Genomic DNA, 24,650 nt, shown 5'->3' on the forward strand with positions numbered 1-24,650 from the left:
CAAAAGGTCAAATTTGGTGGTACCCAATAAAAGGTCTTGTCACAAGGAATACACATGTGAAATATGAAAGTCACAGCTCCACTAAATCAAATGTTATGGACAAGGTTAAAGTTTTTGCGGACAAACAGAGAGACGGACAGAGAGAGAGACAGACAGACGGACACGACAAAAACTATATACCCCCGAAACTTCGTTTACGGGGGCATAAAAAGTAAATTGAAAGTCCACATGTAATGCTTAAATTTTAAAGCAAATTTGTAGATAAGATGGTGATGAATAATTATATAATGAATCATAAACTTTTAAAATAGATTATATATACACTGTAGATAATATATTAGACTGCACTCAAGACGCAAATTTCTTGCTTTGTTCAAATCGTTAAACCTATCCAATATAACGAATTAGAGGACAAAATACCCATAAATAGGTCATTTAGGAATCTTCATGTGATGCGAAGAAAGAGAACCTTTACACTGGGGAAATTAATTTCTAATTATTCCTGTCGCTAAGCCAATGTTATAAGGATGATATTATTTTGTAGGGTTAATTACAATGTTAGCTGCAGAACTGTAGCTCTCCGCTTGAGAAAATTCGGACAGATAAAGCAGAGAAGATGCTTTATCTGTCCGAATTTTCTCAAGCAGAGAGCTACAGTTCTGCAGCTTTTACAATGTCAGAACTTGAATATGGGGTTTTGATCTCTCTCTCTTTTTTTCATTTAATTACTAATATATGATCCACAGTTTTCAATTTTCATCAGAATAGCTCAATTTACAGGATAAAAAATTTTATTCAAAAAGTTCAAACTTGATCTTTGGTTTGTCACTTAGTTACAATTATCTGTGTCTGAGGGCAAGCCCTCAGCACAGAAAGAATGCCTCCAATATACTCGTAACAAATAAAATTGCAGAATCGCTCCGAAACAATTTTGAAGCATACAATTTGCATTGAAATTAATAAAAACATTTTTGAGGCTGTGTATGCTTGTTACTTAAAAATTAATCCACATAAAGACAAAAATTCAACTTGTTTTCTCAACGTTTTTTCTCGCTTCATATTTATACACCATTTTGGCATTCGGAAGTCCGTAGAGTATGCACTGACTAGAGTTTTTCCCTTTTTCATTGCTACACAGAACGCATTCTACACAGAACGCATTTTATCCTTAAACTGAGTCCTTATAAATGTAGGACATATATCATTTCAACGACAGAACGTTCTTTCTAGTTTTTTGTCAAAATAAATCTACCTACCAAGTTTCAAATCAATAACGTGACATTCTCGTTTGAAACATTAATTTAGTGCAGCACGAACCCGATCGTGAACCCAATTGTAAAAATTTAAAATGCAATAATTCCGTCAAAATCAACGACGCGGAACGAAATAAAATGAAGGATATGGAGATAACGAACAGTATTCAATATCAAAGTCCTTAAACAATACAAAATAGAAGCACAGCAAACACGGACCTATAAAACATCAGAGGTGGGATCAGGTGCTATGGAGGAGTGAGCATCCCCTGCTGACCACAGGCACCTGAAGTATGTACCCCCCCCTTTTTGTTAATGAAAAAAAAATGTAAGAGTGTATAAATATTGAAAAATATAAAATTTCCCCGTCAGCACATCTATATAAATTGTATATGCTGACAAGATCTTTTTTGTTTGACCAAGAACTTACCCGAAATGATAATAAAAATACACAAGGTGAAACAAAAATTATAAACTGTTTGTCAATAATTTACCTCGTTTTAGAAATTGTTCATAGATAATAACATGCTTTTGTTACCTATCATAATATATAAAGCACGTATGCAGGTGATGAAGGTATATTGCTACATAAGTAAAGATTTATAGAAAACCCCGCCATTAATGTTTAACCATTAATCGTCTTTTTCGGATAGTAAAAATTATATATGAAACATTGGCAGCGTTGGAGGAGGTTTTATTTCAAGCTCACTTCTGATTATCGCTTTATCTGATTGGAAATTACCATATGTTAAACTTTATCACAATTAACCAATCAGATAAAGCGGAACAGAAAGTGCGACACGCAAAACCTTTTCCAAACGCTGCCAATGGAGAAAATTTTATGTATCCGATTAACGGAGCACAATCGTCCGATTGGCATATTAAACATTAATGGCGGGGTTTAGGTTAAATACTTCAGTCAGAAAGAACATCTTTTTAATGTCAACTGACAGAGTAATTTTGTGTGCAAAATTATGATAGGTAACACCGTTATTACCTTGCAAATGACCAGTGACCAAGGTAAGTAAAATTTCGAGTTCCATTTATTTAAAAAAATTTTTGTTTCTTACCTTGTGTATTTTTATTATACCGAATAGGGAAGTTCTTTAAACGTTGAGAAAAAGTGATTTCAAGTTGCTCGCATATAAGACATTTGAATGTTTTGACGGGGAAATTTTATATTTTTCAGATATTATACACTCTTACATTTTTTTTCATTAACAAAAAGGGGGGGGGGGGGTTATTATCCATACTTCAGGTGCCTGTGCTGCTGACAGGTCACACCCGCCATGTGCTCCTTGTCATGATCGAGAAATAACGGGAAAATCCGTCGTCAATTCAGTGTATAAATATTGGACTAACAGTAAGTATGAAAAACGTCAGTCAGCATTTGACTCGATGATAAATTGTATTTGCTGACAAGATCATTGTATTGACCATAGAACTTACGAAATGATGACTTTAAACGAGACTGCTGATATTCTTTTTTCATCAACCTGTTTGTCAATAATTTACCTCGTTTTAGAAATTGTTCATACATAGAGCATGCTTTTGCGTATCGAATCCACTGAGATATATAAACGCCGTATGCAGGTGATGAAGGTATATTGCTACATAAGTAAGGGAGGTTGACGATAGAAAAGTTAAAGTCATCATAGAGCTTGGTTGTTAGATTACCATTAACGTCTTTTTCAAGTAAAATATCTATATATGAAACATGCGTCAGACTCTGTGGTATCTTTTATTTCAAGCTCACTAGGATATATCGTATCGACATAGGAATGGAAATTACCATTGTTAATTGACAATACGTCGTCGATATCTAAATGTTGAGTTGAAAGCCACAGAAAGTGTTTTCTTCTTTTCACGCATAAAATTTTGCACAAATTCTGCTTCAGATGAATACAAAAAGAGGTCTGCTAATAACGGAGCACAATTGGTACCCATGGGAATTTAAATAGATTGTTGGAAGAACCACATAGATATTGTCAATCAGAAACTCAAACATCTTTTTAATGTCAACTTCAGAGTAATTTTGTGTGCAATCAGAATGTGTTTTAACAAAATTATTTTGCAAATGACCAGTGACCAAGGTAAGTAAAATTTCGAGTTCCATTTTCATTAAAAAAGCAGTTGTCAATGATATCAGAAAGTCTGGACTTATCGTGGGGAATTGTTGTGTATAAAGTTGAAAAGTCGTAAGTTTTTAAGCTGTTGATTTTGGTTTAATCTTGTGATTTCAAATTGTCCAAAAGTTCTTTTGAATTTTTGAGTATCAACATCTGATTCATACAACTTCTTGAATATATTGATGCACAGTACTCTTTCCTTCACTACTGTCAATATCTTAGTGAGGAGTAAAGAAAGAGGCTTGGTTGAACATTAAATGGAACCCGCAATGTATCTTTGTAAGGATTCTTAAGAAGTTGCGGAATCTAATATATATATACATGTATATATGGTAGTTTGGTAAACTTGATTATAAACATTTTAAACCCAGATACAACCCATACCAAAAATCACCTCAATATCTGCAAGCGTTTAGACAAAAAATGCGAAAATTCAGAAGGACAGTCAGACTCCGAGGAAACCTATGGGCCCCTCCGGTTTCATCGGTAGGAGACTAACAGGCAGTACTATAACTACTATTTTAATGCACACTTCATTCAATTGTACGTTGTATTGTACTTTGTTTCGGACTCTGACGCCTTTCTGATTTATCGTCAGCGGTCTCCCAAATCAATAATTTGGTTTTCCTGTACAGTCAAAGCTTCCGGTATCAAATCTGCACAGTTTACGTGGGCCTGCTGATAATTCGCATTTAATTTGTGCAGGGCTATTCTGTTGAATTATTGCTCAGAAGGTTTATGGTCAGGGTCCTCATATTTTCATCCAAGGAGCAATGGTGTCACTTCAAAGTTTACAAAATCGAAGTGAATTATCTTTTAAGGGCGTCAGCGTAATCCTAAAATGATTGTGAAATCTATAATAAAGTTTTTTTTTAAAAATACAACATGTACATTCATTATCAATGTACTTTTAAAGAGCTTTATGAAGCAAGGCAAATATATTCATATTATTCCAAAATCCATACATTTTTGCAAGAAAACAAATCCCCAAAATATCTTCCTTGATATTGTTAAGATAAATAATTTTCGGTCGGAATGATATAGACACAATTTTCTCTGCGGTAAGCACTCAGTCCGCAGAGACTTCACATTTCGTCAATCAATTTATCCAATCCTGCTAAGGTGTCGACTAGAAACAAGAAGAATGATTTCTGTCTTCAACCGAATGGATAACTAAATCACAAGGGGGCCAGTAAATCTGCTGTATCGAATTCTGAAGTCTGTCATTGGGTAGTTTCTGGGATCGGGTTTAGTTCTCTAGTACAGGATTATCGATGGAACAGAGAGATTAAAACTGAAAAAAATATTTCATTGCATTTTATATAGTGACGGATCAGAATACTTGGCTAGCATAGCTGTGTAAAATTAACTGGACATTTACAATTCTAGAGAACGGGGAGACACCTTTTTTTTTAGTTGAAGTCATTAAGTGGATATCATCATTAACTTTATGATCTACAATGTAAAAAATAACCACTGATAAAGTAAACATTATATATATTTTTTTATTTGATAATACAACAATATCAAAGTGTTCAAGATCATACAAAGTGTGTTGACTGATATACGTACTACAGCTTTACATATATAACTGTTCCCTATATGGGTCGCGACCTCAGTTCTGAGGCAGTAATGAAATACGTAAAGATAACGATCTCTATTCAAGCTCAAAGTCCATTTAACATACAAATCAGGTGCAGAGCAAAAATGGACCTCTAAAACATTAAGACGTGGATTAGGTGCCATAAAGTAGTGAGCATTCCTGCCGACCGGTCACACCTGCTGTGTGGTCCTTGTTATAATCGGGAAATCTCGTAAAAGTCCGTCGACAATTTGGTGTAAATGATGACCTAACAATAAGTATGAAGAATTTCAGTCAGCGTATGTTTAACTTGATTATTGACTGTGTTTGCTGACAAGGTCATTGTATGAAGTATAAAACTTAAGAAATAATAACTGTAAACGAGACTACTTGTTTTTCAATAACATGCCTCGTTTTAGAAATTGTTCATACTTAGAGTATCCTTTTCCGTATGGAATCAACTGAGAGATGAAATCTCCGTATATATATGCAGGTGATAAGGGTATATTGCTGCATACATCTACATACACCTAGTTAAGGGAAGTTGACGATGAGTTTGTCATAACGTTTATAATAAAGTATTGTTGTTAGATAACCATGATTAATGTCTTTTTCAGCAAAATATTCAAATATGAAACAGATGTGTCAGACTCTGTGATATTATTTATTTCAAGCTCACCGGTATACGTGTACGGAAAACACAAATAATGAAACTTGTTGTCCGAATAGGTTGTCATTTTCGTGAAGTAAAAAACTAGTAGACTTTGATTTTGTTAATTTTAATAGATTTGTTCACTAAATAGAAATTAAAGAAAATTTATTTTTCAGCATCAGCCACTAAGACTAAGAGTGAATACATTTTCTGCTGGCGATAAACGTTATGGATCTCTTTCAATGAATAGTATAGTAGAATAATACCCGAAAGATATTGCTGCATATTTGATTGAAAATAAAAACAAATATATGGCTTTAATGTCCACTGTTTATCATTTTGTAGAACTTTTTTCTCAGAAAATCACAATCAGAAAGCCGTCTGACTAATATAACACAATAGGGATGATTTAAAGATTCGATCCTGCGCCTTCTAAACACCATTATCTAGCAAACAAAGGCATTTAATTTGTAAAGAAATTTGAATATATTTTCTTAATACAAACATATAAAATGAATTGTTATGCAAATAATCCTAGTCATACAGCAAATTAATTGGATTCGTAATATTAAAATAATGATGATAAGCAGGAATGGGAGGGAGTGGTGTTGTTCTTTTGATTTGAATTAAATGGGTAATTAAGGATTGTTATGAATAATAACAGCTTGTATCTGATACACTTTATTCCACCTTTACTATGAGAACATTCCAAATTATTCCAATATAATACTCCATTTATAAATCTCTGTGGGAAACTTGTGAGTTTGTTTGATCTATAAATGGTTACCCAAGTCCTCCGGAAATGAAAAAAATCACAAAGAGAGATGTTCAAGATGGAAACCTTTTAAAATTCAAATTGAAAACGTTACAAAGTAAAGATTTTCTATACCGCTTTTTGTGGGGCATTGTCTCCGATGCGGATCATCGAGGGATTGATATTAAAATGTTTTGTCTGAAAACAAAGTTTAAATGACGACCATATACTTCTCGATATCACCAATTGTTCTTTAGAAATAAACGGCTCGTGCTGAACCTGTCATCTTTTCTCATTTCTTGTTAATGAACATGTACGTTGCATCGTCATACCCAATAATGGGGGAATACTGGGCGTTCGTTTCATTAAGTTGTTGATCGCTTCTATCATGAGAGTAGTTCACTAATAGTGAAGATTCTATGATCCAACAATGTATTGCAACACGATCTTCGAAATCATTTATGTTGTTTTCTGAAGATGGGTTGACACTTCCAGATATGATAATACAAATTTTTCCAAAGTAAAAGGTGTCGGAGCATAAAAGAATTTTTAATATGATTGAATATATAATTCCTATCTCCCTGAACGGAGGAGATCCAAAATATATGGAAAATACTACACAATTGTTTTAGAGGTTAATACGATGATTTAGCCATATAAGGAGTACAATATCCATCGAGTCTGAAGGCGAGGTGAATTTTTTACTTCGAAAATAATCAGCGTACTGACAGAAAAAAACTGCAATGATTGTTTTATTATATTATTCAATTATAAGTTCAATAATTATTTAATGCCATCTTATTCGTTGACATTTTGCCGAATTCCGAGCTAAATGCAATGAGGGAATCGGGGAAGAAAAAACATATCCGGTCCTACTAATTTCATCTTCGCTAGTGAATTTTGTACGGTGTTCATAGAAATCGGGTTTTTTTTCCAGAGTTCTGATTGGATTTCAGGTCGACCAATCAGCAATTGTTTATTGTAAATGACGATATTTGCGTTCGGGATACATCTTCACTCTTTAATCTCGGAAATGAAAAACGCAAGAAAACAACCATTCAATTCTATGAATAGCCATGGTGTCATCCAATATCTTCTAATTATGTGATTAAGAATCTATATTGAAGCTTCAGATTTGTGCTATAAATAATGAATAAACATAGCTCAATTATTGCTTCTTAATTGTTCTTGAAAATTTTTTTTAACACGTGTCTTTATTTCTGGCGATGACGCAATCTGTGCGTACCTGATAGATTCGAGATCACGTGACGGAAAACAATCCCATCTTTTGACTTCACCGTATGCCAAGGGTTTATGAGGAGAGTAGCGCATCAGAAACCCTTGGCTAGCGAAGATGACGAAATGATGATTTAAACGAGACTGTTGATATTTTTGTTTCATCAACTTGTTTGTCAATAATTTAGCTCGTTTTAGAAATTGTCCCTAAGTAGAGCATGCTCCATCGTCGCAAACCACGGCCAAAATGTACGATTCTCTCCCATTCTGGAGATGCGAAATCCAGACCGTGGCTTTAGCTCTTGCGTTCGAATCAACTGAGATATAATTATGCAGGTGATGAATGTTGCATAAGTAAGGGAAGTTTACGATAGAAAAGTTAAAGCACATTTATCATACATAATCGGGGGGAAAAATACATCTTCACTCTTTAATTGGGAATTTTTAAAACGCAAGTAAACAACGATCCGTAAGATAACATTCAATTCTATGAAAAGCCATGGTGTCATCCAATATCTTCTAAATATGTGATTAAGAATCTATATTGAAGCTTCAGATTTGTTCTATAAATAATGAATAAACATAACTCAATTATTGCTTCTTAATTATTCTTGAAAAAACTTTGATTTAATTTTTTTTAACGGTGTCTTTATTTCTGGCGATGACGCAATCTGAGCGTACCAAGCTGACGGAAAACAATTTTGACTTTACCGTAGGCCAAGGGTTTATAGGAGAGTTTTGAGATGTACTAATTTGGGAATTTTCAAATGTAAAATTGACTTCAGATGCTAGGCAAAAAGAAAGAAAGAAATGTCAACAAGCTCTTTTGTTGGATAGATTTTGAAAAGGGGGATTATCAGGGCGAAGTCTTTTCACTTGAAATTTTCTAGTAGCTCAAAACTATAAGTATCAAATTGGAATTTTCCCGGTCTATTTTTAGACCAATGTAGAGAAAACAAATCTATATATTCACCTGGAAGATTGCGTGCGGATAAATAAAATATAGTAATTTTTCTTCATTGCTGGATCGCAGCCAATCAGAGAAATAAAAATTATTCAATCATAAAATAATACGTAATATTTATCTGCACCTTACAACGGCGTATTCGTGCCATATTGACAATGTAGAAAAATTATTAAAAAATCGTTTGAACGATTTAGGAAACCGTTTGTACGATTTGTTAGATCGTTTGTACAATATGTTTAATCGTTTGTACAATTTGTTAAGTCGTTTGTACAATTTGTTAAATCGTTTATACAATTTGTTAAATCGTTTGCACGATTTTTTAAAATAGTTTGTATGATTTAGGAAATCGTTTGTACAATTTAGGAAATTGTACAATTTTTTAAATCGTTTTAATGCTATCAGATATTGTATTGTTTTTATCAACTACAACAATTTTTGTATCCAGAAATTTTGTTAAATCAGTGATTTTACAAAATGTTGTGACATATATTGTTAAATCGTAAATATGTACATATATATTGCTAAATCGTTTTGTTTAAACCTTATTTTATTTAAGCGATTTTTTAATGTGTTTTAAAATCAAACATGTTATGTGCAAATGAAAATTCAAGTTGATGTCATTTTCATCGCCCCCAAATCAAGGGGCATAAAAACTGTTGTAGTGCTGTTTTTATCAATCTACGAACAATTTTGCACTTTTATGGATTATCCAGAAATTTGTGCAGCAGTTTTTAAAAGTTCTGAATAGCATGAGGTGCTGAAGGGGGGGGGGGGGGGTCTGACGGTCCTGTCTGGTTGTCAAACCAGTGATTTTACAAAATTTTGTTTTCAATGACATATATAGACAGAATCTTTGTTTCGGCGTGGCAGAAATGAAATTCAAATCTTAAATATGGGTTTAACAGGCACGCATATATCCAAAATATACGAAAATAGACATCCGATATATATAATTATAAAGATGTTTAACGGGCACTACACTTGGGTTTTAAAACCTCATGTTGTCCAGCCTCCATTTTAAAAAGGTAAAACAATATACGTTTCTTTTTTTGTTGAGTATATATAATTATAGTTACGGGCGCTATACGACGTATTCCAGCCTCCAGGACAAGTGGAAACCCCCCCCCCCTTCCCATGTCCTCCCATGCCGTAATTGTGACAGTGAGACATGATAATAAACAATTTCACGAGTAATACCCACCTTTTCATCCTTCATCTTTTCCAGATTTTCATCTGGCACATTCCTTTTCTGCAGAAAATTGTACATTTCCTCATTTGTAGGCATGATGATGATTTCGTCCTGAAACACGCCGTAAAATTGTTTTCGCAGTTGATGGAGTGTCGAGCCCGATTATACAAGTGATCATTAAAATATTGTGAATGTACTTCGAGTAATCTGATATGATGGTTTACTAATTTTAACATTACAACAATATTCATACAGGTTAATTAACAAGATACAATTTTATATTATAAGTGTTTCTTTACCTGTTATAGCCTAGCCAGCAGCGAAGGGACTTCTCTGCTTTACCAGTTTTCTTATGGATGCAGTACGCTTCTGTTCCGAATCAGAAGAGAAAAAAATCGTCCAAACGATTTTCTAAATCGTTACAACGATTTTAATTTTTTTTCTACATTGTCGATATAGCACAAATACGCCGTCGTTGCACCTTTAAAGTAAATATAAGACTTTATTTTTCTCAAATTTTACTTAAAAAAGATCGAGAAATTCCAAATTGTTACCAATAGTATTAGAAATTTATTTCTCCTGAACCTGGCTCATAAACTTCGGACACAAAGAATCATGGGTGAAGTACGTGTGTGTGTGTTTGGGAGGAGGATTGCAGATTTTCTGTGAACGTAATATTAACATTTGCTTTAGTACAAAAATGATCACTGAAAGGCTCCTTTACCCTTTAAATGACCTTCATACTTCCCAAAAAGTTTGAATTTGAAGAATTTTCCTCTTTTTGGGAGGCCGATCGAAGATTTTTTTTCCCCTCTTATGATACCACGTTTATTACAAAAGCAATTCTATTCTCTTGCCCGTAAGTTGTTTTCTTTTTTCATTGCATCTATAAAAGGGATTTAAAATTCAAATATACATTTTTCTGATTGACATATCGGTATACATGTACCAAAACAGTTGATTACCTTTTTGATGACTTCAACATGGCGAAGTAAGGACAATCGACCTTTCCCACTCACAGCCTTGACCTATATACTATATACATGTGAATTTTCTGGCGTAGATTTATATATGCTTTACATAAACCTTTATACACAAAGCATGTATTGTGGTCCGCGAAAGGCGCTAAAAAGAATACACAGCCAAATGTTATACGTTTACAGTACATGTATCTCTATATATGATCACATATTGTGGTCCAACACGGGTCTGACTGGAACAAAACTACATCTACACTACCTGGGGATGCTTCCATACGACTTTACACTGTTTCTTTGTTGTTGATTTTTTTCTATACAATCCTATGCAAAACTCGAATCACACATTGTGACCCCGGGCAATCTTAATGAAACAAACTTGAATCTACATGAGGATGCTTCCATGTAAATATGTTTTTCATACTCTGTTGTTTTTGGAAAAAAAATTCTAAAAAGACTTATCAAATATATTTCTTAATAAAAAATATTGTCCATTGCGGCCGTACCCTCACCCGGGTCTTGATTGGAGGAAGTTTAATCTACACTATTGTATTTCAGCTGTCACATTTCATCTTTTCTGGTTCGTGGGTATTCGAAGTAAGTGTTTTAAATGCTTTTTTTATTTCTTTATGATATCCTTAATTAAAATAAACAAGTCATAATTACCAAAGAATGTTTTGTGGCAGGTTTTGTTGAAAATGGTGGTTCTTGAGAACATTCGACTCAGGTGAGCTAAACTTCTCTCTGAAAACAGCCTCGCTTACTTCCATACACTTAACAAAATTGAGTTATTATTATTAAAGATAATGGCAACGTATAATGTGTAACCCAGTTTTAGAAAAGATCGGACTCAGTAATACCTTCTATGTCAGTTTTTTCAGTTATTTTCTCTTGAATTTTTTCAACTACGACAGCAATTAGATTTGCGCAAAAAGTCTTTAATTTTAAAAGTCTATAGAGTCATCACCTAAGTATTGATTGTTCCACGGCCGAGCGCGAGTTGATTTATCACGAAGTGTACATAGAGAATAGTTCCAGAAGTTAGCTATCTGCTCTCAGTGCATTATCAATCTGGGCGCCGTGCTCAGTTAGGAACTAACTTATGTATTGTAATGTATCTCTCATTGAAGTGTCCAATAACTGCATCCGTGCTCAATTTCATAAACGGCATTTCTGCAAGTGTTATTTTGGCAGAATGCTCGGTTTAATATATCAATGAAAGCTGTAAAGTTTCTTGTCAGTTGAAGACTCACAATGATTAGCAATTTAGGATTTTTTATTTAACGATGCAAAAATGGATAAATATCGTTCTCGTGAGGAAAACAGCGTTAACAGGATATCCCTCCATCTAAAGATTTTATATGGAATTTTATTTATCAATTGCTCAGTAACGTTACTAATGATAATGATGTGGTACACAAGTTACCTTGGTGGTCAATGTAAAAAAGACGACTTCCAAGATGGACCGGAAGTCCGTATTACAGCAAATTCTCACACGAACCTTACGGAAGATAAATCAGAATATACCATGAGAAAGCGACGCTCGTATACTGCAAATGTGAGTAAACTCTGTCTAGCAATTGTTTTAAAAAGTATAGGTAATTATATAAGATAAAGTTCATTTCAGGAAACTGAATTAAACAGGTAAGTTCCAATCTTCCAGCACATTTAATAAATACGGATTACCAGTATTTTTTCTAACTGTAAAAATTTCAATATTTTACTCCTAGGTAAAATCTGCATGTTTCATAAACTAGAAAAGTGTTTTGATTCGTCCTCACAATCACAAGATAGAACTCATATCCGACTAGAGAGACTGAGATGGTTTACTAAGCTTTCAAAATGATACATCCGATTTCAATCTTCTTTTGGCCAAGGGAACCTCAAATATCTGTGTTATACATGTAAAAGGAGATGCGGATTGGATGGTTACCCCCAAAGTTACAGAAGGAATAGCAGTATGTTTAGCTATGAGAAACCCCAAATATCTGTCCGATAGAGATGTACAATGATACTGTGTAGCAATGTATATGTGAGAGTCTTATTTGATTATATTCAGTGGTATAGGATAAATTGAAAAAAAAGTGATGGTACCCTCATTTATTAAGAATGCACGAAAGGGGCATACAGACGGACCCCAATCACTTTCACAACCCATTTTTAAACGGGGGTTATAAACACTAATATTTACATTTGCTGATGTCTTTCCTTATATGACAATGCTAATAAAATTGAAATGTATGATCAGACTTTCTTGAGTGTAAAAAGCAAACTCCAGGAGCCATTTGGAAATTTCCGATTGTAACGTCACATGACGTCGTAGAAACCTTATGTTGCATTTCCAACACTGAGTCTAAATAATGCATATATTTCTTTGTAACACGACTAAAAACGTCAAATATAAATATAATAAATAAAATATCATTTTTAGAGTTTCATAGGGTATGACAAGAAGTCGGCACGTGATCAAATCAACTATAACGCCCGAAGGGCGTTATTGATTTTGATCACGTGACCGACTTCATGTCATACCCCAATGAAACTCAGAAAATGATATTTTATTTCTTAAATGGATAGTATTGGGTCAACCACTTTATTTCATAATCTTGGAAAACGTATGTTGTGGTTAAGTTACAATGAATGTTCAATCGTTCTATGTATAATATTTAAATGATTTTATGTGTAATCTTAGGGAAATTGCTGATAAATATTTATCTTTTGTGTCAGTGTTGTGATAGTTCTGTTTTTGAAGTGTTATATAATTTTCAATTCAGAATTATGATACAAAACTGTATTGAAGCAATAACTTACAGTTACCAAAATTAAAATTTAATTAATAAAAACTATTAACGTTTAGCCTAAACGGCCCTCTGAAAACGGAATGAAGACCAGGTGTCATGGAGGAGTAGATATTTCCTCCGATCAGTCACACCTCCCGATTACTTCTTGTTCATCTTACACAACAACCTGTAAGAAAGTCAACATTTGACCCAAAAGACCCTGTGTTAGAAAGTAATTGTATTGAGAAATTCACGAAATGTTGACTCTAAACGAACAAAATTCTTGATATCCTTGTATCACCAACATATTTGTTAATATTGATGTTTTCTGAACTGTTTATTACAATTATGACAAATCTTGATAAATATGTTTCATGGAAGCCATGATGGACATATTCCCGTTACACAGGATCAACGGCAGAATACATAATGTTATAACATAAAGGGATACTCAGATATAAAGGATACATGGTTAGCAAATCTAAAATGAAAAATATCATTAAGTCAGCAATAAATTATTCAAATATTGGTTCTTTTCGACATAACACGGCAATATTATTTAGAAAAAAAAACACAGAGTAAATATGATGCATGTAATTTAGGAAGAAAGACGTATTAAAATTTTATGACTTAAGTTTTACGTAAAAAAAAAAATTCAGGCTTCGTCGAGTAATAGCAGCTGTCTGACTGCATTCCTAAATAATGATTGGCAAGAAAAGACGGGACAAATTAAAGATTATATGCACAAAGACATGGGCTAATGATATAGTGGTAATTCTTGTTCCCAATTGTTGAAGAAAAAAAATAAATATTTCACGAAGAAGAAAAGAACTGGAGGTACTGCGATTACTGAGCTCACAAAATGATACTCCCGCCTTCAATGTGATTATAATGGCAGAGTCCGTGTTCTGCTTGGGATAACCGACATAACTTTCAGTTATATTGAAATCGGAATTAAACTGTTAGATAGTTTTAAAACAAGACGTAAAGGGGCCATATCGCTCACCTGATCACTTTGGCTGGGAAAAAGAAGAATCAGTTCACTGCATCGTCGGAACCCACGGGTTTTCTCTCCCTTACAGAACATTGTAACGGAGAGAAAACCCGTGGGTTCCGACGATGAGTTCAGTGTTGATAAAGTTTAAATATCAAAGCGGTTGAAGGAAATGGGCATTCAACAAATTTAAATCTACACTTCCTTAGGATACTTTTGAACTAATATTACAGATAATGGCTCTGCTGTTGATAAGATGAAAACTTTTATTGATGTATCCTTTATGTTTCTTTGTATGACTGTGAACCCCTTTAATGGCTCCTCTATTCTCCTGCTTGGTCATGATTTGAACAAATGTAAATCTACAATACCTTTTTTAATGCTTTTATTTATGACCAAACATGTCTTTGTTGTTCTTGTGAAGAATTTTTGAAATGTTCCTTATGTATTCCTAGTAACACTTTGATCACCTATGGATCCACTCTACCCCCGGGGGTCATGATTTGAACATACTTGAGTCTACACTACCTGAGGATGCTTCCGTATAACTATGACCAGTCACAGCTTTGCTGTTCTGAGGAAGAAGAATTTTAAAGATATTTCTATGTAATCCTACTTAAAACTTTGATCATCCATAATGGCCCCATCCTTGCTCCAGGGGTCATGATTTGAACATACTTTAATCTACACTACCCGCGGATGCTTCCATATACCTATGACCAATCATGGCTTTGCTGTTCTTAAAAATTTTTATTTCCTATCGCATAAGCTCTTCTGGTATCTGAAACAAACAAACACATCTTTAACAGAATATTGCTCTAATTCTCTATACTTTCCTCTTTTCCCTTTAATATGGGAATAATAACATTTCAAACATTATTTAATTAAAAGGAGGGTACAAGTGAGCAAATCTTTTCATAGCTTGTTTGTATTCTACCTGTCTTTGTGATTTGTAACTCTTCACATCTCCAGGACACTGGTCCAATGATAGCTAATCTGGACGCAAAGTTGTTTAGGATACTAGTAATCTTTAAAACAGGGCTACGGTAAATCACATTTTCACACATACCTAAGCAGAATTGAAAGAAAATATGTATTTGGAGTGGGTTGGATTTTTTGATTGCGTAGCTAGCATTACATTTTATTAGAAGACATTTGTATACTATAAAATAAAGTTTGTTAGAAGATGTTGTTCCACATAAGCAAAGCATTAAGTCTTTAAATAATCTGTTGGAATTCTAATGGGCACTAACTGTGCTCTTTATTAGCCGGTATTTCTAACTCTTATGAAGCAGAATTTATTTAAAAATTTCGTGAACAGAAAAACTGTTAACATATCAATACATGATGCTCACGACGTGTGTGACCGACCGACAGGTGATGTACTACCTTCAGACACCTCAATTATCCCATCAACGGTTTTCCATGGGTCCATATCTTGACCCCGTTCTTGATTGGTTGGAATTGATTATTGGATTTATTAAATCGATCACTGCTTATCATAACCACTGTTTACAAATCATATAAAGATATTCTTACTTCAGTTGTTTTAAGTTTTTTTTTTCATTTTAAAGATAGCGGGCAGTTGTGAGTTTCTTTTAGTAACGCTTGGATTGCTTTATAACAATTTCTGGCATTTCTCTTCCTCGCCAAACCATTAGTTTCTACCGGTATTTGATCAATATCACATAATTTAGGATTCTCACCCTACATTTAAGGGTTTTTAGAAGAATACAATATTGCTTTCAGTGAACTTAATTTTAAGCTAAGAATAGAACAAACGATGAAACACGGTTGTAGGATTTTTTTAATATGCTTTTACAACGTATTTATAAATGGGTTATATATGCGTATTTTGTTGTAAAGAAATCAAGTGTTGGCTTTTATTAGAAATGCATGCACAGAAATTCTTTAATCGTCAAAAAAGGCATAAAATTTATTTTCTTTTTGAGGATTGGTTTATTGGGATGTCTCAATGAAATTCCGAGTTTTTCTGCCAAACAATCATACATAATTAATGGGTGCCACTAAGGACCAAAATTCACACATCTTTATAGATTGGTTTCGAACTTTTCTGTAAGAATCAATAAGAGTTAATAAAAATTGAGCAGGAAGGTCATGCCTTTTGTATTAAACGACGTATAAAGCAGAGAGAGGGCTGAGATGGGAGTTTTGTTGGTATGGTCTCTCGTAAATTGGTGTTAAATTTGCTGTGAAAAGGTATTGGCACTACATGTACCAGTTTTCACTTTTGTACAAGGAAAGATGTTCAATCTTACAAATAAAATACAGGTAACAGAAGATGAAGACAAAATATTTTTTTGTGCTCCTTTAATTTATTTGATTTATCGAATATAACTATCCGTTCTGCAGATAAAATTTATTCTGTCTAGTTGGTGAACAAAAAATGTGAAAAAACGAACAGTGATCGGATTCAAAAAATCTGCAATCATTACAAATCTGTAATTAGGTCGTAAAACACGGACCCTCTGAAATCTGTAAGGCGTGATCTTACGTCAGAACCTTATCAAGTTTTAATAACGAGCAACAGGTGCCCGTAAGGAGTAAACACCTCCTATGTACCGATCACATCAGCCGTACGTCCTTTGATTTAGAAGACAGAACCTGCAACATTCCGTATTCAAAATAAATATAAAACTAATGTCTAACATCTGGTAAGAAGCATGTCAGCCAAAATACCAAAAACAAACTGAAAGTTTATAATTGTTAACAAGATCATAATTTAACGATCTAACAATTAACGAAATGCTAACTTTGAACGAGATTTCTGAGATACCTGTAACATCAACTTATATGTCAGTAGGCCTTAGCCTGGTTACAATTTGATCGTTTAATATTTATATTAGTAATATTTATATAGGAATATTTTATGAAATAACCATATTTTAGACATAGACTACAACTGTATTGAATACATTTTAAGCACACTATATGACATAATCCCGAATGGTCTAATTTTGTATTGTAACATGGAATGAAGCCTTGCTTTGATCATTACATCGATAGATCGATATGGCTAATGTAATTTATCAATTTGCTAAACGTGCCCGAAAGATAGTTCCTGATGCCATTTATGTTTTTGTTCAATCCATTGATTGCTTTGTAATTAAGGACGCTCTATGGAATTAAAAGTTGTTGGAGCATATTCATTCTTTGACCCCCTGATACGTGGTCATTGTCGCTGCGCTTTGGGTAACGCCAGTTTCTATGTACTGCTTGGTCTCAATTAGGCTAATCAAACACCGCCCTGTATCACGAGATTCTTGGAAGCAAAATCGATACTTGATGAAGATAATCATCATTTTGACTGCCTTTTCAGATAGTCTGACAAAATGTTGTTTAATTATTTTCAAGCATACCTCCCCTCCCTCCCCAACCAAAATAACAAAAGAAAATATATTTTTAAAAAAAACATACGTAAGAGGAGAATATGTTATTGATATCGATCATGACGTTTTTATTCCTTTTTATATCATTCTAAGCAAAAAGAAATCTTGAAAGATAGCAGCGAAGATATTCCATTTGAAAGATATACAAAAGGCCCATTGGCCATGTAGGTCACCTGAGCATCATGCAGCAACTTTCCAACAATTGAATTTGGTTCATGTTTTAAACTAGACTTCATGGCATTCACAATTTTGGAAGAGGTGCCATTGCTAATCATATCTGTACACTAGCATGTTTAGTTTGGTTACTCAATACCCACAGACAGAGAAGGGGACAAAAAATGCATTTCGACTATTTAGTAATATAAGCAATAATCAGTGGCGCCACTACCACTCATGAACCCTTGACCCTTGGTCCACACATTTCACAATTTTGGACAAGGCACCTTTGCTTACCAAAAATGTTTGATGAATAAAAAGGAGAAAATTCCAATCAATTAATTCATTTTCAGTATATAAGCAACCCCCTTCTATGGTACCCCTGACCAAGGGGCATTGAAACTCACAACTCAGGAAGAATGGCCATTGCTCATCATATAGCTACATGTATATAGATAGTTCATCTGCTTAATAACCAGGAGCAGAGAAGATTTAATGTAATTTCACTATATAATCAATAGAGCCCCGCCCTAACAACAGAACCCCTGACCCTGGGGCCATAAATTCACAATTTTGGAAGAGGCATTCTTCCTCATAATAACTATGTACTTGGTTAGTTTATTTAATATCCAGGAGTAGAGAAGATTTTCAAAGAATTAATATATTTTCACTATATAATCAAAAGAACCCCACCCTAACACCCGAAACCCTGACCCTGTGGCCATAAAATTCACACTTTTTGAAGAGGCATTCTTGCTCATCATAACTATATACTTAGCTAGTTTATTTAATACCCAGGAGCAGAGAAGAAGATTTTCAAAGAATTAATGTATTTTCATTATATAATCAATATTGCCCGCCCTAACACCAGAACCCTTGATCCTGTGGCCATAAAATTCACAATTTTGGAAGAGGCATTCTTCCTCATCATAACTATATACTTACTTACTTAGTTAAATTAATACCAAGGAGCAGAGAAGATTTGCAAAGAATTAATATATTTTCACTTTATAATCAATAGAGCCCCAACCTAACACCAGAACCCCTGACCCCGTGGCCATAAAATGCACAATTTGGAAGAGCAAGTCTTGCTCATCATAACTATATACTTTGTTAGTTTGTTTAATACCTAGGAGCAGAAAGAAGACTTTCAAAGAATTAATATTTTCACTACATAATCAATTGATCCCCGCCCTACACCAGAACCCCTGACCCTGGGGCCATAAAATTCAAAATTTTGGAAGAGGCATTCTTGCACATCATAACTATATACTTAGTTAGTTTGTTGAATATCCAGGAGCAGAGAAGAAGATTTTCAAAGAATTTCTGCATTTTATCTAGATAATCAACACAGCCATACCCTAACACCAGAACCCCTGACCCTGGGGCCATAAAATTCACAATTTTGGAAGAGGCATTCTTGCTCATCATAACTATATACTTAGTTAGTTTTTTTTAATACGCAGGAGCAGAGAAGAAGATTTTCAAAGAATTTCTGCATTTTATCTAGATAATCAATAGAGCCCAACCCTAACACCAGAACCCCTGACCCTGGGGCCATAAAATTCACAATTTTGGAAGAGGCATTCTTGCTCATCATAACTATATACTTAGTTAGTTTTTTTTTGAGCAGAGAAGAAGATTTTCAAAGAATTTCTGCATTTTATCTAGATAATCAGCCCAACCCTAACACCAGAACCCCTGACCCTGGGGCCATAAAATTCACAATTTTGGAAGAGGCATTCTTGCTTATCATAACTATATACTTAGTTAGTTTTTTTTAATACCCAGGAGCAGAGAAGAAGATTTTTAAAGAAATAATACATTTTCACTATATAATCAACAGAGCCCCACCCTAGCACTAGAACCCCTGAACCTGGGACCATAAATTTCACAATTTTGGTAGAGGACTTAATGGTCATTGCATTCATGCTAACAGTTTAAATGCTTGATGTCCAGGAGTAAAGAAGAAGATTTTTAAAGATTGCATTAATTTTAGTGGTTTTGGCCCCACCCCTCAGGCCCCAGGGGGGCAGGGATCATGAAATTCACAATTTTTGTTCCCCTTTACCCATTGATGCTTTATGCCAAATATGGTGGAAATTGGTTCAGTGGTTGCAGAGAAGAAGCTGAACATGTTCAAGTGTTAACACACGACGCACAACGAACGACGCACGACGACGGACGAAAACGGATAACAATAGTTTTTAACAAGTTTGCTCAGGTGACCTAAAAATATAATGAAAACCTGAACATGAGGTTTCTTTTGACTTCGGAGAAGTTGACAAGCCGTAATCTAATTATAATGGGTATGCCATTATAATTCATGAAACATCTCTATGTGTTGTGTGTTTACCTTGTGAATCATTGGCATTCTGTAACATTAATCAAATATGTTAATTCTACTTGAATTAATTATATTTCTCACGAACGATATTTTATTTCTAGAACAAAATAGAATAAGATTTAGAGGAGACAGTTTAGGCTCTAATAATTCTTCACTTTGACAATTTTTAACAGAGTTTGCCAACTGACAATAATTAAATTCTGTTCATGGAACTTAAATTGAAATTATCTTTTCGAGTTAGCAAAACTCTGGTCTACCTAAAACAAAAACTCCTTTTCGTTCCCCCACCCCCTCAACAAATTAGCTTGATCTCATGGAGGCAAAATCTTGATTCCTCAAAAAATATATAATAACAGAACGGATAATCTCTATATGCCCAGGTATAAAGAGTGAACTTGTACTTATTATACAGCTTGTAAGACCGTTGGCTTTTTTCCATAATTCATTGTAAGCAAGACAGGTAGTGGAATGCAATTTTTAGAGTTTTTAAAGCATAGTACTAAAATACAAGATATCATTTGTTATAAACAAAGAGAAGGAAATCACGGCTAGTTAAAAAGAGAACATCGCTGTACCCTGACAAAAAAAAACAAACAATATTTAATTATAGTTTACTATATTATACTTTCATGTAAATTAGTTGAATCTGATTGGTCGAGAAACATTTGTTAAAAAACACTATTACCCGCTGAATAATGAAGCCACGCCCTCCTGCGTAGCAACAGTCAACAATGCTAGAAGACGGTGATATTCCAAAAAATAGCGACTGCGCAGAATTTATGCGCGCATGGTTCACTGTTATATGTATTTGTATAAAACATTCAGCTGCGCCTCGGTTGACAATGGTTTTCTTGGGGTGAAAATTTTCAATGTTACACTCAACTACATGAAATATTTATATAATAGTTATTTATAGTGAACACTTTGACCCTATGTAAACTTTGATTTGAAGGATTTGGAGATAACGAACTGTATACAATATCAAAGTCCATAAAACAATACAAAATGGGAACAGAGCAAACACAGACCTTCAAAACATCAGAGGTGGGATCAGATGCCGTAGAGGAGTGAGCATCCCCTGCCGACCGGTCACACCCGCCGTGTGCTCCTTGTCATGTTCGGGAAATAACGGAAAAATCCGTCGTCAATTCAGTGTATAAATAATGGACTAAAAATTAGTATGAAAAATGTCAGTCAGCATTTGAACACTATGACACTTCGATTTACTATAGTGAACACTTTGATTTACTATAGTGATAAATATGAAAACTTTGATTTACCATGGTGATCAATATAGAAACTTTGATTTACTATGGGAAAACTTTGATTTACTATAGTGATAACTTTGAAAACTTTGATTTACTATATCGATTATGACACTAAAGTGATCACTTTGAAACCTTTGATTTACTGTAGTGATCACTTTGACACTATAGTGAACACTTTTAATTCTTTGACGTTACTTCAGGAATGAAGCTTATTTCAACTTATGTTATACGATATAACATAACTTGGGGCGGTTTACGCTTTATAAACCGCAAAGCGGTTTATATAAAAGCGTAAACTTCCCCAAGTTATGTTATATCGTATAACATAAGTTGAATTAAGCTTCAATCCTTATAATTTAATTTCAATGTAGACAATGCGACAATTTTTCCATTTTCTCCTTCGGAAAAGGGCTTCAAATATCGCATATTTTAAAAGTTAACGTCAAGCGGAATAATACCTTTTTGAAGTAACTCATTGTGACGTAGGCAAGTTATGTTATACAAAATGGATAAAACCGTTTAACCAATCAAATGACGTGTTACAACTAAAATTAAATTATTATAGTGATAACTTATTAAAATAGAGAGATTTTTATATCAGCAAGGGAACAAACAGCTTTCTTCTTAAAATGCAATACTGTTTAGATCAGTGTTAAAACACGTAAAATGAAATATATGAAGATTAACGAACGGCATCCCAAGCTCAAAGGTCCATAAAACAATAAAAAATTGAAGAAGAGCAAGTGCGGAGCAAGTGCCAAAACATCAGAGGCGGGATCAGGTGCAATGGAGGAGTGAGCATCCCCTGCCGACCGGTCACACCCGCCGTGTGCTCCTTGTCATAATCAAAAACAAATCCGTCGTCAATAATAATGTCATAATCAGAATGACTTTCAAAAAAATTATTAAATGCAAATGAGGGCCCCGCTTTCAACAATGACATTAACGTTTAAAAGTTGAAGAGGAACCATTTTTAATGATATATATAAAGCAGCTGTCATAAATTTATGATAGTTAAAAAAAAGCAAACAAAGATTTTAAACAGAGAGGCTTTCTAGTGACCAAGGGATCCATTAGTTGAATATGAAGTTGGGCCAAGGAGAGAGAAAAGTCGGACAAGTTTTTTGCTAGAAACAAGGTTCAAGGTCACTGCACAATTTTTGTAAAATTTTGTGATTTCAAATTTTCCTGGATTTTTCGTGAGGAATGGTTGTATATGAAGTTGAAAAGTCGAAAGTTTTTTGCTGCTGATTTTGGTAAAATTTTGTGATTTCAAATTTTCCAAAAGTCCCTCGGAATTTTTAAGTGTTTGGCTTATGAAATTGGCTTTCTCATATTTGTTTGTTTATCGTTCTTTTCAAAAATTCTTTACTCGTAGTTAGACGCCACCAGTTCATTTGCTGGCGGAGGATTAAAAAAAAGCCTAACTCGACTTTCAGAGGCTTGAGCAGTAATGGATTTTTTAATGCCAGCACCTACCGAAATCCGGGTCCGCAGTTTATACGGTCTTATCTTAAGGACCTGTCTTCACGTCCCGCAGGGGGATTCGAACGTGCACCTTTAAAGGACACTATCGAGTATGAATTTGAAATTGTGTCAAACAAGTGTTACTTGTGTTTGTCAATGGCATACCGTCTTATTACAGATTTCTCGAAAGTGCTATGTCGTCAACTTTGATAAATTTTAATGAACTTTCTGGCGCCAGAATTTCCAATTTCTCACGCATTGACGGGTTTAAGACATGCAAATTGGATTTAAGATACTTTCGATGTTTGAAAACAAAAACCAATGCAGAAAAAAAGAGATGTTTTATTCAATTCCACCGAGCTTATGCATATGCGCTTGAAACAGAAGAAATTCTTGATAGTAACTCATATTTTGATTTCCTAAGTTGGTTATAACTTGTAGTAAAATCAATATCCTTATATTTCTGATTTAATTTAAGATTGTTAATACGCGTGCGATGAATAAAATCTTTAAAAATTCCTAATGCATTCTGATTGCGAGTTACGGGCTTCATGAGTCTAATGTATAATTTAAGTACATACGATTGATTAAGCCGCCTTGTTGGCGGGTTCTTTATTTCCCATCACCGGAGATTAAGTCTAATGTCTACAAATGGATACTAGATCTTATGCTTGTACTCTGTGAAAAAGAAATGATATAAATCAGTTTTTACACATTTTAATTTATCTAATGTACCATAATTATATCATTTATACTACAGACGGAAATCTCTCTTAGCCATCTGAATATTGAAATGCAATAAACTCGGGCTATTTTCTATCGTGAAATCTCAATAAAATAAGACAATCGGCCAGTCTAATTTGTAGCTCTGTCATGAAAAAGAGGCTTTGTTGTCTTGGGCTCCCTTGCGTGCTTCAGCACATTCCTGTGATAGCTCGGAGGAAGGTGGCTTATGTCCTTTCAAAAAACAATATTGATTAATTGAGTCAAAATGCCAACGACAATTCAGGAATGACCTTTCTCTTTATTTTGGCTTGACATTCTCCGAACAGTTAATATATTAGTAAAGTTAACGTGAATTTTGATGGACTTTTGTAGAAAAATGGTCATTTCAATAAATAAAGAGTGGATTTATTGAACGAATGTTTAATACTATATAAATACATGTAAGTATATTAAAATGAACACTCTGACAGTGACATGAAAATAAACTGCTAGATTACGTTAACTTGAATGGAGGTTTTCAATTCAATTCTTTATTTCCTTATGCCATATGGCACATCAGACAATTACATGTATTATAAACAAGGTATACACATATTCAAATCTTTCAGTTATATAAAAAGTTTACATACATATTATATGCTACAAACAATTTAATAAATCTATTCTTCGTTGCGAAGCACTGAACAAAAATTTTCCCAATTTAGACATTTCTTTGAACACTTATCAATTGTATTAATTTAAAGACACTAAGTTGCTTTAGAAT

The 24,650-nt window shown here is 33.9% G+C and overlaps 1 protein-coding gene across 2 annotated transcripts in view; it reads left to right on the plus strand.

Moving 5' to 3' along the window:
- Window positions 1-11,776: 11,776 nt before the first annotated feature.
- The window catches only part of LOC134264751 (collagen alpha-1(XIII) chain-like), a 35,728-nt gene continuing 22,854 nt past the window's right edge, over window positions 11,777-24,650 (plus strand). For both annotated transcript variants that reach the window (XM_062747036.1, XM_062747035.1), the window contains exon 1: window positions 11,777-12,297. In XM_062747036.1, the coding sequence (XP_062603020.1) occupies window positions 12,034-12,297 (264 nt within the window). In that variant the 5' untranslated portion in view covers window positions 11,777-12,033. The remainder of the gene's footprint in view (window positions 12,298-24,650) is intronic.

Source organism: Saccostrea cucullata, unplaced genomic scaffold, assembly GCF_032062105.1.
Source record: "Saccostrea cucullata isolate Sc308-1 unplaced genomic scaffold, CSIRO_AGI_Scuc_v1 ctg2155, whole genome shotgun sequence".
Taxonomy (NCBI): domain Eukaryota; kingdom Metazoa; phylum Mollusca; class Bivalvia; order Ostreida; family Ostreidae; genus Saccostrea; species Saccostrea cuccullata.